This window comes from Dasypus novemcinctus, chromosome 7 (assembly GCF_030445035.2).
Source record: "Dasypus novemcinctus isolate mDasNov1 chromosome 7, mDasNov1.1.hap2, whole genome shotgun sequence".
Lineage (NCBI taxonomy): Eukaryota > Metazoa > Chordata > Mammalia > Cingulata > Dasypodidae > Dasypus > Dasypus novemcinctus.
The window spans coordinates 3,124,115-3,141,519 of record NC_080679.1 but is presented as its reverse complement, the minus strand read 5'-3'; the positions used below and the strand labels follow the sequence as shown (position 1 = coordinate 3,141,519).

At 40.3% G+C, this 17,405-nt stretch overlaps 1 protein-coding gene and 1 pseudogene across 1 annotated transcript; one reads left to right on the top strand and one right to left on the bottom strand.

The window, feature by feature from the left end:
* Positions 1-1,883: 1,883 nt before the first annotated feature.
* LOC101440159 (olfactory receptor 9S13-like) lies at positions 1,884-2,831 on the top strand. The gene has a single exon (XM_004479520.1). It carries the CDS (start codon positions 1,884-1,886, stop codon positions 2,829-2,831), a length of 948 nt encoding a protein of 315 aa, XP_004479577.1.
* Positions 2,832-5,555: 2,724 nt separating this feature from the next.
* On the bottom strand, positions 5,556-6,106 carry LOC101437582 (ras-related protein Rap-1A pseudogene; annotated as a pseudogene).
* Positions 6,107-17,405: the final 11,299 nt, after the last annotated feature.

Genomic DNA, 17,405 nt, shown 5'->3' with positions numbered 1-17,405 from the left:
ATGATAGAGCATCACAGGGTCCTTCATCACATTCACACAGGGCTCACACTTGAACTACTATAGGCTGCTGTCCCAAGTGGACCTGGAGACTCTGCTCATTGTCCCAGGGGTTCCCAACTTGGGTTCAGAAATGAAACCAAAGAGCTGGGATGTGTGGATGGAAATTCTGATATATTTTCCCCTTATCATTCAGACAGCCTAAATAGCCAGTACTCCAAATGCCAGGATTATAAGGAGAAATTGTCTGGAAGATTGATCACAAAATCAAGAATGTGAAAACTGTGGTCATTGCAAAAGAGAAATTAGGTATTTTGGGGGACAGATGGGATACCATGGTTACCAGCATCTCGATTTTGTGGAAGAGACAGTGGGGTACTCAGCTGGTCCACTCTGCCACAAAGGCACCCCAGGTTTACCTCCAGGAGAAATGCAGGGCAAATCCCCTCTTACTCCTCACTCCATCTCTGCCCTGCATGCCCAGCGGCCTCATGTGTCCAAGCAGTGTCCAGTGTCCTGGGTGGCTTGGCCTGGGCATCACGGCTTAGAGTACTGCTCGCTCTGCCCATGCTGGTGGGGAACTCTCCTGGGAGAGGAAAGGAGATGATCTATCCCTTCCTCTCAGCCATTTCTGCTGGAACTCCTGGGTGCTTAATGACCTGGCCAAAGACAGCATCTTCTAGAGAATGCAGTTTAGGAGCATCTGGGAGGGCATCTTCTGCCACATTACATCCCCCCACTTGCAGAGAGCTCATGCCTCCCCAAGCAGCCTCTCTACCATGGTAGAGCTCAGCCACCATGAGTCTTTGTAATGCCCTGAGGACAGTCCACCACTACCACCTGGATCCTTCACCCATCCCTCCTTTTGGGGTGTGATTCCCTCCTGTTTCCTACTGGATTCCATGAATATTTTGCAGTAACTAAGTCCCTCATAGCCACCTCTGTGAGCTACGCTGTGATAAGACAGAGAGGAGAAAAAGTTTAGAAGCATCCAGTGGTACCAGAGAAAAAAGGACTGTGCTGACAAAGTAGAAGAGAGAGGAGTCTGCCTAAAACTCTCAGGACCAGAGGAGATTGCTGAAGAGACTGGGAATGGGTTGATGGAGACAAGGAGAGGGCATTCTATCCTCTGCTAGTGCCATAGCTCCCCATGCTGTTGCTTCTAAATCCTGGGGAAACCAGTACCTTCCCCATGACGTGTCTGACACATGGACATCATGAGAAACCCACCAAGGTTTCAAGAATGTATAGAGCTAGCTGTTTGAATGCTGTTTTGATCAGGCATGGAGTCAGAGAATAGATGAAGCTCAATGTCTTACAGAGGAGACAGACAGACAGACAGAAAGCATTATGTTAGTCTTGTGAGCATCATGTTAGTTCCTGTGTCCAGCCTGGCCTGAGATTCAGTAATGACCCAATGGAATGCTAGTGGAGAGGAAGTGACCATAAGATATCGCTCAAATTATTGAGTAAAATAAGATATGGAAAGATCAAAATTGGATCCATATACAAGGACAGGAGAGGGCTTCACCTCTGGAGACAGGACAGTGTTTAGAAGGATGGTGGGGGGAGGCATAAACTCCATCCTTACACCATGAATGCCTCAACTCTGGAAGGAATCTCTTCACCCTGACAGGGACATTTCAGACTCCCCTGGAGTGAAGGACCAGTGCAAATATATGATTTAATTACTCAGAATAAATATTCCTTTTCAGGTATCTTGAGCTCACCTAAAGTACAATGGTCTCTATTGTTCACTTGCTAAGTGAAAACTGTGGCACCAATTGTTGCAGTGTTCCAGGGGGACGTGGAACAGTCCAGCTGTGACCTTCTCCCTCCTGCTGTCTCCTGCCTCCCTTCTGCCTCCCAGGTTCATCATCAGCACCATGCCACCCCCCAGCAATGGAAACATTTCAGGGGTCTTCTGGCAGGAGTTCGTGCTGGTGGGATTTGAGGGTGGCCCTGAGACCCAGGCTCTGCTCTTTGTTGTGTTCCTGGTAATTTATGTGGTCACCGTCCTGGGGAACCTCACCATGATTGTGGTCATCACCCTGGATGCCCGCCTCCACTCCCCCATGTACTTCTTCCTCAAGAACCTCTCCTTCCTGGACCTGTGCTATTCGTCTGTCATTGCCCCCAAGGCCCTTACCACCTTCTTCTCCTCCAAGATCATTACCTTCACAGGCTGTGCCACTCAGTTTTTCTCATTCTTCTTTCTGGGTACAACTGAGGCTTTCCTATTGGCCGCCATGGCCTATGACCGTTTCATGGCCATCTGCAGCCCCCTTCGCTACCCTGTCACCATGCGCCCCTCAGCTTGTGCCTGCCTGGTGCTGGGCTCCTACTGTGGAGGCTGCCTCAACTCCATCATGCAGACCAGCTTCACGTTCCACCTTCCATTCTGCAGCTCCAATCACATTGATCACTTCTTCTGTGATGTGCCACCCCTGCTCCGGATCGCCTGTGCCAACACGGCCCTTAATGAGCTGGTCTTGTTTGGCTTCTGTGGAATCATCATTGTGGGTACCACACTCGTGGTCCTGGTGTCCTATGGCTACATCACTATGACCATCCTCAGGATGCACTCCACAGCTGGGCGACGTAAGGTCTTCTCCACCTGTGGCTCCCATGTGACCACAGTCTCCCTGTTTTATGGGACTGCATTTGTCATCTATGCTCAGCCAGCAGCTGTGGAGTACATGGAGAAGGGCAAGGTAATGTCTATTTTCTACACCCTGGTCATCCCTATGCTCAACCCCCTCATCTACAGTCTGCGGAACAAGGATGTGAAAGAGGCACTGCAGAGGCTGGGCCAGAAACACGCGGCCACATGAGAGAGGATGAACAGTCCTGAGGGCTGGAGGGAATCTCAGGTGACACCAGGCATGGAGGATCCCCACATACCTCACATCAATATGTTACTGGATTTGTGTTTGAACAAATCCAATCATTCAGTCCTTTTTGAAAGGAGAGGAAGGACCATGCCCATAGCAAACTGAGATTCAAGATGGAGACAACATGTTCTGCATCCAGAACACTAGAGGCCCACTGAAGGAGCAGGACCCAAATCACCTCAAGAATGAGTGGAGAGAAACGAATGAGTTCTCAGCAGATGGGTCCTCTGCTTCTTATCTATAAAGTAACTGTGGCCATTCCAGGTGTTTCAGCAGGAGCAAATTTGGATATGCGTGTCTTGATCAAACTTGGCTAAAAGAAACATTTACAACATTTACCTTCCCTTCCCATAATGGGCCTCCATGAGTGTATCCTACAGCCACACTGGCCTCTTCCAGTCCATCTTTCATGCCAAGGAGATCATTTTAAAGAAATAATTTAAATAAATAGCCACAGAATTCCCCCATAGTGGTTCTACTCAGTAGGAATAATTTGCCTGTGGGGTCCCCAATCTGACAACAGGGCCTCTCTCAGAGTGTTTGCAGGTGGGCAAGCTGAGGTGGACATGGTGATTCTGCTCTATGTCAGTGGCTCCTTCCGCCTCCTGCCCCATCAAACTCTGGCCTTGGCCTTCTTGTTACTGAGAAAGGATGACCCCAGAGCTCCACCCTCCACATCTCCCTTATATGCCACAGGATAGTATACCTGAAGAAGTAGAAACACATATAAGTTTACATAAAATTTTTATTAATCTACAGAAATAGACCAAAATCACAGAGTCCAAAAGTCAAGGTTCTTGACCACCCAGGTCAAGGAAAATAAATGGATCAAATTCCACATTCCCCTCAGTGCTCCCTTCACTCATTACTTCCAAGGTCAACCACTATCTTGACCCTCACCCACAGATTGGATTTTCCTAATTTTGAGTTTTCTGTAGATAGAATCATCATGATTGTCTCCTTTCTGAATGACTCCCTTTGCTCAGCAATATCTTTGGGAGTTTAATCCATGTCAGTTCATTTAACAACAGTTCACGATTTTCATTGCTCTGTAGTAATCCAGTAAGTGAAGACATCATCATTTATTTATTCATCCTGATGTTGAGGTACATTTGGGTCATTTCCAATTTGGAGCTCCTTAAATAATGCTGATTTGAACATTCTTTTATGTCTTTTGTTGCAGTATTGAAGGAATATCTGTTGAACATTCTAGGAATGGACATATTCATCTTTTTTAGATACTGCCAAGTAGTTTTCCAGAAAGGTTATAGTGACATCTGTTATCAAGAACTTTTTGTACATGAGCATTCCTGTGCCTGCTCATCATTATGCACAACTCATATTGTCTCTTGTATAAATTTTAGCCATTTTGTTGGGTGTGTAATTATAGACCATTTTGATTTTGATTTTCATTTTCCTAATGGCTAATGAGCCTAAGTGCCTTTTCATGTATATACTTACCATTTGGACATTATTTTTCTGAGGGTATATATATTTGCTCATTTTTTCTATTTACTGTGTGTGTGGTTTTTTTATATATTGATTTGTAGACAGTCTTTATATATTCTGGATAGGATACTTCTGTTGACCATATGAACTACAAATACCTTCTACCTTTTATGGCTTTCATATTTATACTCTCATTGTTTATTTTTTGGCTTTTGACTATCAAAAGGTTTCAAACTATTCCCAATAAGCTTAAGTTTATCTATCATTTCCTTTAGGGGTACTTCATTTTTTGTTATGCTTAAAGAATCTATGTTAAGTCCAAAAATTTATTCTTCCATGTTATTTTGTAGAAGTATTTTGTTTAACCTTTCATATTAATATTTATAATCCACATGAAATTAACATATCTGTAGTTTTTAAAATAGGGATTAAGTTTTATTTTTCAATATGGTCACCTTGACCATTTGTTATTTTATTTTATTGATATTATTTTTTTTAAACATACTAAAATTTAATCATCCATAAAAGCTGTAATTTAATCTGGCAGTAACATACAAGAAGCATTATTAGAATTGGTTTAGTATATTATATATTTTAGCTTTGAAAGCCATAGAAATCAGTTATCCCAGTTTTTTTCCTATAAAAGACCCATTTTTATTAAGCATTATTTACAAACAATTTAACTATAATTTAATGACAGAATGATATTTCATAATTTTCAAAAAATATAAAATGAAGTTAATGACTCAAAAAAGTTATCGGCTGCAGTGACTTGAGGGGCAATTTCATAATCTATATCATTACAGATGTAAAGTATGAAGCTTCACCTTTTTAGGGCTTGACAGAGAAGAATCATGATAAAAAGGCCAATATAAAATCATTTGATTATAGTAACAATATCTAACATTTGAAATGCATCCATGCTCTTTCGTATAATCTTATTAGAGTCAAGTATATTTATGTTCACATCTGTTATAACTATTGTTGCAAAGGAGAAATTCTGTTGTCTTATTTTCCAAGAGATATACACAGAGCAATGTTTTTTCTCCAGAGAACTTGTGTAAAACAATATAAGATCTAAATTCTTCGCATAATATATAAAACAAGAGAAGCCTCCTCAGATTTATTTTTTGAATTCTGGAATGCTGGCGCTTGCCAATTAGACACAGGTCTTCATTCCTGTAATCTGGCTCAGAGGTGCTGCCTAGTGTGGGCCTAGAGCAGCAGACATGATTTCTTTTTAGGCATCTTCTTTTCCACTGGTGTTTTCCTATTTATCTGTCTGATCAGATCATAAAATATCTCATTAACATTGATCTTTGACTTTGCAGAAGATTCTGAAAAGTCACAGTTACATCACTGTCTTGTTAAATTCGGACCCTGTCCTTTGCCTCCACTCGCTCATCTTCCAGGTCACACCGATTGCCAATCAAAATCATTGGAACATCTTCTGTGTCCTGAACCCACAAACTCTGGCCCCTCAGATCCTATGAGCCATTAAATGTGGCCTGAGCTGTAATAGCACATACTACTGCAAATCCTTGGTCATTCTTGGCAACAAAGCACTCGTCGCGGTAAAATCTCTATCCCTGCTGTATCCAGAATTTCGAGCATACTCTGTTGGCAATCTATTTCAACTTGCTTTCTGTAGGAATCTTCTATCATTGGATCATATTTTTCAACAAAAATTCCCTGAACAAGTTGAACTGTCAAAGCAGACTTCCCCAGCCTCCTGATCCAAGGACCACAAGCTTGTGCTCTCGCATCGTGTGGTCTGTGTAAATACTGACGATCCCCCTAGTCCAGTGCCTCCTCCTCCTCCTCCTCTTCCTCCTCCTCCTCCTCGTCTTCCCTCCTCTCGACCATGGATCCTTCTCCAGCTCTGCATGGTGGAAGCGGTGGCCTCATTTTTTTAAAATATGTATTTTATTTACTTATTTCTCCCCTCACCCTTGTTTGCACTTGCTGTCTGTTCGTCTTCTTTTTAGGAAGCACTGAAAACTGAACCAGGGACCTCCCATGAGAAAGGGAGGAGCCCTATCATTTGAGCCACCTCCACTCCCTCTATTTATTCTTTTAAGCATGTTTTTTCCAACACTATGCAGTGTCATCTTTGTTATAAACCAAGAATTCCATATATATGTGGATCTGTTTCTAGAGTCTCTAGTCTATCCTATTGCCCTTTGTTATTTGTGAGCTATTTCATGACATATTTTTGAATTTTAACTTAATTCAATAATTGTGTTTAAAAGGTACAGAATTTGTTTAGGGTTGATTGTAAGTCTTTGCAAATGGATAGAGGTGATGGTAGCACTTTATTGTGAGTGTAATTAACACACTGAATTGTGTGCGATTGTGGTTGAAAGGGGAAGTTTAGGTTATGTATGTCTCTGGAAGTAGAGATAGAGGATAAAATACGGGACTGTATAACATAGAGATCCTTGCTGTGGACAATGAAAGTGGTTAATAATACAAATATATGAACGGTCTTCCATGAAATATAACAAAAATATGTCACTATTACAAGGTCTTAATAATAGGGAGTAAAGGGGGAAAATGCACACAATGCACACTATGGCCATAGTCAACACTAATTTAATATTTTTCCTCTTCTTGTAACAAAGGTATCACACGAATGATAAGAGTCAATATTTGGGGGAAATAAAGGGTATAGAGTTTTCCTTTTGGAACAATGAAAATGTTCTAAAATTGTGGTGATGAAAGTACAACTCTATGATTACACTGAGAATCATTGATCATACTCTTTGAATGGATTCTATGGTGTGTGAATAAAACTGCTTTTTAACAAGTAATAAAAAAGGGGTAATATCAACTGTGCAATATCTTAGAGTAAAAATAACAAATGACATGAAACATATTCAGAAATCAAAATTTAACTGTTATTGAAAGACATAAAAGGAGAATTGAATAAATAGAGATTTACCATGCTCATGTATAGGAAGTTGTAGCATTATAAAATCTTAATTATACAACATAACCAATACATTCAAGGTTATCTTAACCTAAAAGGATTTTTTTAGTACACCTGGTTAAACTATTTCTAACATTTCTTTGAAGGAGCCAACTATTAAAATAACCAAAGAAACCTGAAAAACTAGAACAAGAAGGAAGAAGGAGCCATTTTTAGCCAAAGTGCAAAACTCAAGAGTGCCTGAGTTTAGAGGATGAATGGAGCCAAGGCAGGGGCTTGCCATTTTCAGCCACAGCATATTGGGGAGGGAGGGGTCTTCACACTCCCATGGCCTCCACAAACTCTGTTGAACCAACTCCCACCAGAGTGTATATCAGAGCCCTGGAAAGGCTTATAAATGTGCCTCTGCCTCAGGTTCTGAGCAGGCTGCCCTTAGGTCAAGGTTCTCAGGCTACTGGCTATGAGGGTGTGCTACCAGGGCCACTGCAGACCCTCCCTTGCCTTATAAAGCCAATGCTATTCTTGCGATAGCTCTACAATGGTGCCTAGAATAAATGTTCCTGGATAGCCCCATGGCCAAAAGTCTACCATTGCCCCTGTGCTCTCCTCCAGCACGGTCCCAGAGTCAACTCCAGGACAGTCCTTGCTGTCCTCCTCTTGCATGCCTTTTCTCCACTTGGGACATCCTATCAATGCTGTTCCCATATGACAATGATAGCAGGTGTGTGTGCAGCAAGGGGTATGGGGGGTTGAGACCAAATATTTTGACGTCAGAGAACACTTCTCAGTAATTTATGTAGCTTCAGCCCTTTGCTTTCTAGTGGCTCCTGAATATATATGAAATAGATGAAATCACCCAAACTGCTTCACATCAGGAGATCAGCCCATCTCAAGTCTCACAAAATCCAGCGGACATCAGGCAGGAACAGCATTCCTTTCCTGTCTCCTTGTACTCCCACCTTTACCCACCTCCTCACAGCATCACAGAATGAATCATTCCCTTCCAACACTAAACCAGCTGGGGACTGTACCACCTCCCTTCCCCCAGGCTCCTCCTGGACACTTTTAAAAATTTTCATTAAATTCTTTTTTTTTTAAAGATACATAGATCACAAAAAAGTGTTACATTAAAAAATATAAGAGGTTACCACATACCCCACCCCCCACACCCCCACTCCTCCCACATCAAAAACCTCTTTCATCATTGTGGCACATTCCTTGCATTTGATGAATACATTTTGGAGCACTGCTGCACCTCATGGCTAATAGTTTATATTATGGTTTACACTCTCCCCCAGTACATTCAGTGGGTTATGGCAGGGTATATAATGTCCAGCATCTGTCCCTGCAGTATCATTCAGGACAACTCCAAGTTCCGAAAATGCCCCCATATCACACCTCTTCTTCCCTCTCCCTGCCCTCAGCAGCTACCATGGCCACTTTCTCCAGATCAATGCTACAGTTTCTTCCATTACTAGTCACAAAGTTCTATAGTAGAATACCAGTAAGTTCACTCTAATCCATATTTTATTCCTGATGAAAGACAAAATGTCAAAAAGAAAGTTTTATGATATTTTTCATTTTTTAATACTCAAATTTACTTTTACTTTATTTTAGTTTTCCTAAATTAGTATATATTCTATGTCTAATCTTTAAACCTATCACTACTATTTCATTTTCCTATTAATTGAATTTGGCAATATATTAGGCTTCATTTTTGAAGAAGTTTTGGCTCACAGAAAGTTTCAACTATGGCAGGGAAGGAATGCTGGTGTGGAGTGTTAATTATGGGGGACACATGGTTGGGAGAGAGTTCTCCAGGGTATGTATATAAGGTACCTAAATATGTTCAGATATATGTTGGCTATTTTCATTTTAGTTACAGTTACAAATGACAACTGAGGGAGTGCTGAGTTTCTAGCCAGGGTAGCTCAATCACATTCCCCAATGGAACAACAACAATCCCCCAAGTGCAAGAGCAAAGCCAGTGAAGAAGGATGGTCTAATGATGAGCCTTTAATACTGATGACTATGCTTATGAGCCTGTGTGCCTGAAATTTGAAGTAGGCCGAGAGCTGCAGGGTGCCTAAGAATTACCTCCTGAGAGCCTCCATGTTGCTTGAATGTGGCCACTCTCTAAGCCGAATTCAGTATGTAAATGCATTATCTTCCCCACAGCATGAGACATAACTCCTGGGAATGAGCCTCCCTGGCACCAAGGGATTACTACCAATCACTAACTGGTGATGCAACTAGAAAAAGACCTTGAATAAAAGGGGGAAATAGTAAACACAAATAAATTTATATGGCTGAGAGTCTTCAAAAAAGAGTTGGGATACCATCAGAGTGGTTGCACTTATGTGTGCCTCAGCAGGATCCCAGAGACAACCAAAATAGATACAACCCCAGGTACTGGTGCTCCTGAGGGCTATGGAGATACACAGGTTCTATGATCATGACAGTTGGCTCTGGAGTTCAGTGCCTTGTCAGTGGGCTGTACCTTGGAATTTGTTTTCCTGAATGTGATGGAGTTGGACTCAGACGTCAACTTTCTACACATATGTAGTATGTGTAGAAATATTTGTGGAATATGTGGTAAAGGTTGAATATAGTAATATGGTAATGGTTGAGTAGAATATGTAGTAATGGTTGGACTTGATGGTAATGTATTATAACGAATGTTTAAAAAACTTGATTTATGAGTGTAATATGGCAAAACATGTAGTCTAGGAAGATTAACGTTAGTGGAGGACTGCTGGAGGATAATATAGAGAATGTATAACAATGATTTTGGCAGTAGATGAGGATTCTGGTTTATAATATAGATAGAGGAATGTTCTTGGAAGAACATTGGTTACTGCCAAGTTTCTACAATCATGGCGCTTGGCTCTGGAGTTCAGTGCCTTGTCAGTGGGCACTACCTTGGAATTTGTGTTCCTGAATGTGATGGAGTTGGACTCAGATGCGAACTTTCTACACATGCCTCTTCTGTCATTTTTCTGAACCTGTGGTTGGTGCTGGGGTTGATGTATACCCAGGAGACTTCAATCTCTGGACTGGCCATGTGCCAGCTGGGCCCTGAGCCTCAGCAGAATTGCAGCTCCTATTCTCCAGTTTGTTGGACTTGCACAGGTCAGCTGGCAGGGAGGTGAAGATGGTCAACCACCACACCAGGGTCCCAAGAGGGCCTATAACTCCAAGTAGGAGAATCACATCCATCAGCCATGGAGGATCTAAGCCCCTCTCAATATAGAGGTGGAGTAGATTCTTTTCCAATAACTATTCTCTCTCATGTTATCTCCGCTTTCTCCTTCCTGACTCATTCCATACACGTTACAAACATATTCAATTTGCTCACATCTTTCCTCTATACAGATATCTCTTTAGCCTGTCTCTTATTCTTTTCTGGTGAAAATTTTAAAAATAATACTCTATGCTCCCTTTCTCTGCTTGTGCCATTCTTCATCACTGCATTCTGTTCTCTGCTCCATCACTATTGCTAATACTAACATCACCAAAGCTAGTGGACACTTTCTAGCACTTCTCAACAATGACTTCTTAGCTACTTGGGCCATGTCATTCCTTTCTTCATTGAGAGTTTCTCTTCCCTTGAGGTCTGTGACACTTGGAAATCCCCATTCTTTCCACACCCTTCTGGTCTTCCCTTACCCAGACACCTAGGCTGGATGTTCCTCTTCATGCCACTTAAATGTTACCTAGGATCCTCTTCTTGTCCCTCATATCTCTGTAGACTTTTTGTCCATGGTAGTCTCATCCATATCCATCCATAATGTACAAACACTGAGCGTTTAGCTTGATGATGCTTCATATATGAGAACTCCCATGAAATACCACCAGGTCAGGAAAGAAAACATTTTCAGAACCAAAGAAGGTTCCCTTGTGCCCCTTCCCAATGAATACCCTGCTCATAGGGTAACATCTTTTCCAATCTCCAAAACTATAAATAACTATGCCTGGATACTAATGATACAAACTGAGCAGCATACAAATTGTGTCATATAAAGTGTACCATCTTATCTGACATATTTGGCTCAAGGGGTGTCTGTGAAAGTCACCCCTGCTATTACATTTCAGAGCAGTTCATTCTTTCCAGTGATGTGTAGTATTCCATTGCACAAATATCCACAACTTACACACCCCCAGTGCTCCACTGCATAACTATCTCACACCTTAGTGAACCCTTCTGTAGATAGGCATTTGAGGTCTTCCCATTTGGGGGTCACCATGCATCAAATTGCTATAAAATCTTTTGAATATCTTTAAGTGCTGTTAAGCATGGATTTCTATTTCAAAAATGCCAAGAAATCTGTAGAATTGCTGAGCTACTGGGCATGTAAAAAACTTTGATAAATAGTAGCATCTCAACAGTATGCAAATTCACAATGCCATCAATAATGCATGAAAGCTCCAATTGCTCCAGATCCTTAGCACTTTGTCTTGCATTTTCTTTTTTATTGTTTTTTTGTTTTTATATTTTTAATATTGCATTTAAAAAATATGAGGTCCCCATATACCCCTGACCCCCTTCACCCCACTCCTCCCCCCATAGCAACAATCTCCTCCATCATCATGAGACATTCATTGGGTTTTGTGAATACATCTCAGAGCACTGCTGTGCCTCATGATCAATGGTCCACATCATAGCCCACACTCTCCCACATTCCATCCAGCGGGCCATGGGAGGACATACAATGTACGGTAACTGTCCATGCAGCATCACACAGAACAACTCTGAGTCCCGAAAATGCCTCCACATCTCACCTCTTCCTCCCATTCCCCACACCCAGTAGCCACAATGGCCACTTTCTCCACACCAATGCCACATTTTCTTCAATTACTAATCACAATGGTTCATGAATAGACTATCAATAAGTCCACTCTCATTCATATTCTATTCCTCCATCCTGTGGACCTTGGAATGGTTGTGTCCACTCCACATCTATATCAAGAGAGGGCTTAGGTTCCACATGGATGCTGGATGCAATCCTCCTGCTTTCAGTTGTAGGCAGTCTTGGCTCCATGGTGTGGTCATTGACATTCTTCAACTCCATGTTAGTTGTGTGGGGTAAGTCCAGTAAACCAGAGTGTAAGAACTGAAGTCTGTTGAGGTTCAGGACCTGGCTATCATATGGTCAGTCCAGAGATTCAGATCCCCTGGGTATATATTAAACCCCAGCACCAGCTACAATTCTGGTAAAGTAACAGGAAAGGCTTGTGAAAAGAGATCACATCTGCGTCCAGCTCCATCACGCAGAAACACCAACTCCAAAGAAGTGCCAACTGACATGGCACTGAACTCCATCTGCCATGACCATAGAACCTGTGGGTCTCTGTAGCCCTCAGAAGAACTAATATGTGGGGCTGTATCTACTTTACCTGTCTCTGGGACTCTGCTCAGGTGTGCCTAAGGGCAACCCTTCTGATAACCTCCCAGCTCTTTTTTAGAGACTCATAGCCATATAAACTCATTTGTCCTTTCCATTTCCCCCTTAATTTAGGTCAAAAAGCATTTTTAACTCCTATTATAATATGTAGATAGATATTCTGCTGGTCTGAGTTGACCCTTTTATTCAAGGTCATTTTCTAGTTACATCATCAGCTGGAACTTGGTAGTAATCCTTTGGCATCAGGGAGTGTCATTAAGCTTATATTCACAAGAGTTTTAGATCACAGTAATTCATATATACAATACACAGTACTCCCACATATCCAACATAAAACCTTTTCCCTTTCACAGCAATTATCTTTTTACATATTCATACTATATTTACTGGATCTGATGTACAGATATTGAGACAATAGCTTTCAAATAAGGTAACATTTGTGTTTACATTGTGGTTTATATTTTAGACTATACAATTTTCTAAATTTTTAGTTGTCTTATGTATTACATTATGATTTACATTTTAGCCTATCAGCTGCTATATATTTTTGGTGTAATTTTACATGTCTTATATCCATCCTTGCATACTCTTGTGGAACACTTCTATTGCCCTCACAATTACATTGGTTCCATCTATTCAATATCTCTTTCCCCCTCCCGTTAGGGCCCACAGTGACAGTCAATCTTCATTGCTCGAAGGGCCATGTTCAGAGATACTTGCAACAGTGTTGAGGGCTTGACATGCTTAAATGCCCTAATGCACTGGGAGCCACCATTTCTCTTGAGAGATAAAGTTCCCTCTATTTGATGGAATCAGTCCTCCCCAGGATGTGGGCATACCTTCACTCTCATTATCCGGGTCTCTATCCAATGGAATAACCCACTATGGGAAAATGAGCACTCACATATTCCCTAGGGGACTGTCCTGTGTCTGATTATCCCCTTTAAGCATCTTAAACAGGTAACTTTCCTTATTATATTTTTGAAAAGGTTTTCTCAGCATTATACTCCCAACCAAATACCTGACAATCTCCTATGTTTTTATATTGCCACACTCTCCCACCAATTTCTTTTCCTTTTTCTTGGACAATATTACCCATCCTCCCATCCCTAGCCCCCCTCAAGTCTGCAAAGCCCCACCCAAAGGTAACCCTATACCCCCATTTTATCCCTTCCTTGTACAAATACTTACCTCATCATAGATTTCACCCATGTAGGTGTCAGCTTACATCCTTCCTCTACCCCCCAATTTCCTGTAAGCCTATCATCCAGTCTCTAGCTCTGTGAGGCAGCTTGGTTTACTTATTTCATATCATTGAGGTCATGTAGTATTTGTCCTTCAAAGCCTGGGTTGCTTCACTCAACATAAGGTTCTCAAGATTCATACATGTTATCACATGTGTTTGTAGTGTATTTGTTCTTAAAGCCGAGTAGTATTCCATTGTATGTATATACCACATTTTATTGATCCATTCATCTGTTGATGGGCATTTGGGTTGATTCCAACTTTTGGCAATAGTGAACAATGCTGCTGTGAACATTGGTGTGCATATATCAGATTGTGTCCTTGTTTTCACATCTATTGGGTATATACCCAGCAGGGGAATTGCTGGGTCATATGGCAAGTCTATGGCTAGTTTTTTGAGAAATCGCCAAACTGTCCTCCAGAATGGTTGGATCCTTCTGCATTCCCACCAGCAGTGGATGAGTGTTCCCATTCCTCCACATCCTCTCCAACATTTATAGTCTTCTGTTTATTTCATAGCTGCCAATCTTATGGAAGTAAGATGGTATCTCATTGCATATTTGACTTGCATTTCCCTGATAGCTAAAGATTTGGAGCATTTTTTCATGTGCTTTTTAGCCATTTGTATTTCTTCTTTGGAGAGTGTCTGTTTAAATCTTTTTCCCATTTTTTAAATGTGGTGTTTGCCTTTTTATTTTCAAGATATAGGAGTTCTTTATATATGCAGGTTATAAGTCTCCTGTCTGATATATGATTACCAAATATTTTCTCCCATTGTGTAGGCTCTCTTTTCACTTTCTTCACTAACTCCTTTGAGGTGTGGAAGGCTTTAATTTTGAGGAGGTCCCATTTTTCTATTTGTTCTTTTGCTGCTCATGCTTTGGGTGTGAATTTCATGAAGCCATTTCCTATTACAAGGTCTTGTATATGCTTCCCTGCACTGTTTTCCAAGTCTTTATGGTCTTGGCTCTTATATTTAGGTCTTTGATTCATCTTGAGTTGATTTTTCTGTAAGGTGTGAGATGGTAATCCTCTTTCATTCTTTTACATATGGATATCCAGTTCTCCAGGCACCATTTGTTGAATAGGCCATTCTCTCCCAGTTTGAGAGGGTTTGGTGGCTTTATCGAATATTAAATGACTATATATATGAGGATCAATATCAGAACTTTCAAATAGGTTCCATTGGTCTGTGTGTCTCTCCTTCTGCCAATACCATGCTGTTTTCACTACTGTAGCTTTGTAGTATGTATTGAAGTCAGGTAGTGTGATTCCTCCAATTATTTTTTCTTTTTCAATATGTCTTTGGCTATTCAGGACCTCTTTCCTTTCCAAATAAATTTCATAGTTAGTTTTTCTAGTTCCTTAAAGAAGGCTGTGTTGACTTTTATTGGGATTGCATTGAATGTGTAGATCATTTTGGGTAGGATAGGCATCAAAATAATATTTAGTCTTCCTATCCATGAACAGGGAATATTCTTCCATTTATTTAGGTCTTTTTTGATTTCCTTGAACAGCGTTGTGTGGTTCTCTGTGTATAAGTTTTTTACATCTTTAGTTAAATTTATTCCTAAGTAGATGATTTTTTATTGACTCTTGTAAATGGCATTTGTTTCTTGATTTCCTCCTGAGCTTGCTAATTATTAGTGTACAGAAATGCTCCTGATTTTTGCACATTGATCTTACAACCTGTGACTTTACTAAACTCATTTATGAGTTCTATAAGCTTTGTTGTAGACCTCTCAGGGTTTTCTATATATAGGATCATGTCATCTGCAAATAATGAAATTTTGACTTCTTCCTTTCCAATTTGAATGCCTTTTATATTTGGTTCTTGCCTCACTGCTCAAGCAAGTACTTCTAAGTTAATGTTAAATAGAAGAGGTGAGAGTGGGCACACTTGTCTTGTTCCTGATCTTAGAGGGAAGGATTTTAGGAATTCACCACTGTAAATGATGTTGGTTGTGGATGTTTCATATATACTCTTTATCATGTTCAAAAAATTTCCTTGTATTCCAATCTTTTGCAGTGTTTTTATCAAGAAAGGGTGCTGTATCTTGTCAAATGCTTTTTCTGCATCTATAGGTATAATCATGTGATTGTTTTCCTTCAATCAGTTTATATGGTGTATTACATTGATTGATTTTCTTATGTTGAACCATCCTTGCATACCGGGAATGAGTCCCACTTGGTCATGGTGTATAATACGTTTAATGTGTTGTTGAATATGGTTAGCAAGTATTTTGTTGAGGATTTTTGCATCTAGGTTCATTAGAGAAATTGGTCTGTAATTTTCCTTTCTTGTGGTATCTTTGTAATGTTGGCAATCATAGAAGGAGTTAGGCAATGTTCCTTCTGTTTCGATTTTTTGGAAGAGTTTCAGCAGGATTGGTGTTAGTTCTTTCTGGAATGTTTTGTAGAATTCACCTGTGAATCCGTCTGGCCCTGGGCTCTTCTTAGTTGGGAGGTTTTTGATGACTGATTCTATCTCTTGTGATTGGTTTGTTGAGATCATCAATTTCTTCTTTTGTCAATATAGGCGCTTATGTGTTTCTAGGAATTTGTCCATTTCCTCTGAAATGTCATTTTTGTTGGAATATAGTTTTTCAAAGTATCCTCTTATGATAGTCTTTATTTCTGTGGGGTCAGTGGTGATATTTCCTTTCTCATTTCTTATTTTGTGTATTTGCATCTTCTCTCTTTTTTTCTTTGTTAGTCTCACTAAGGGTTTGTCAAATTTTGATCTTCTCAAAGAACCAGCTCTTGGTTTTGTTTATCTTTTCAAGAGCTTTCATATTTTCTATTTCATTTAGTTCTGCTCTTATATTTGTTATTTCTTTCTTTCTTCTTCCTGTGGGGTTGTTTAGTTGTTTTTTTACTAATTCCTCCAAATGTGCAGTTAGGTCTTCAAATTTTGCTCTTTCTTCTTTTTTGATGTATAAATTTATGGCTATACATTTCCCTCTCAGTACTGCTTTTGCTGCATCCCATAAGTTTTCATATGTTATGTTATCATTTTCATTAGTTTCAAGGTAGTTATTAATTATTTTTGAGATTTCCTCTTTGACCCACTGTTTTTCTAAGAGTGTGCTGTTTAATTTCCAAATCATGGTTTGAAATCTGGGCCTCTGGCCCTTGCAAATTTCCAGCTTCACTCCACTGTGGTCAGAGATATTATTTTGTATGATTTCACTCTTTCTGAATTCATTAAGCCTTTCTTTGTGGCCTAGTATATGGTCTATCTTGGAGAATGATCCATGTGCACTTGAGAAAAATGTATATCCTGCTGTATTCAGGTGTAATGATCTGTATATGTCTATTAGATCCAGCTCCTCTAATACACTGGTCAAAGTTTTTGTTTCTTTAGTGATTCCCTTTTGAGATGTTCTGTCCAAAGTTGATAGTGGTATATTAAAATCTCCCTCTATAATTGTAGAAGCATCTATTCTTTCACTTAGTTTTTCCAGTGTTTGCCTCATGTAT

Excerpts from the sequence above, each read along its gene's own strand:
- LOC101440159 (XM_004479520.1), top strand. The coding sequence starts at position 1,884 with ATGCCACCCCCCAGCAATGGAAACATTTCAGGGGTCTTCTGGCAGGAG.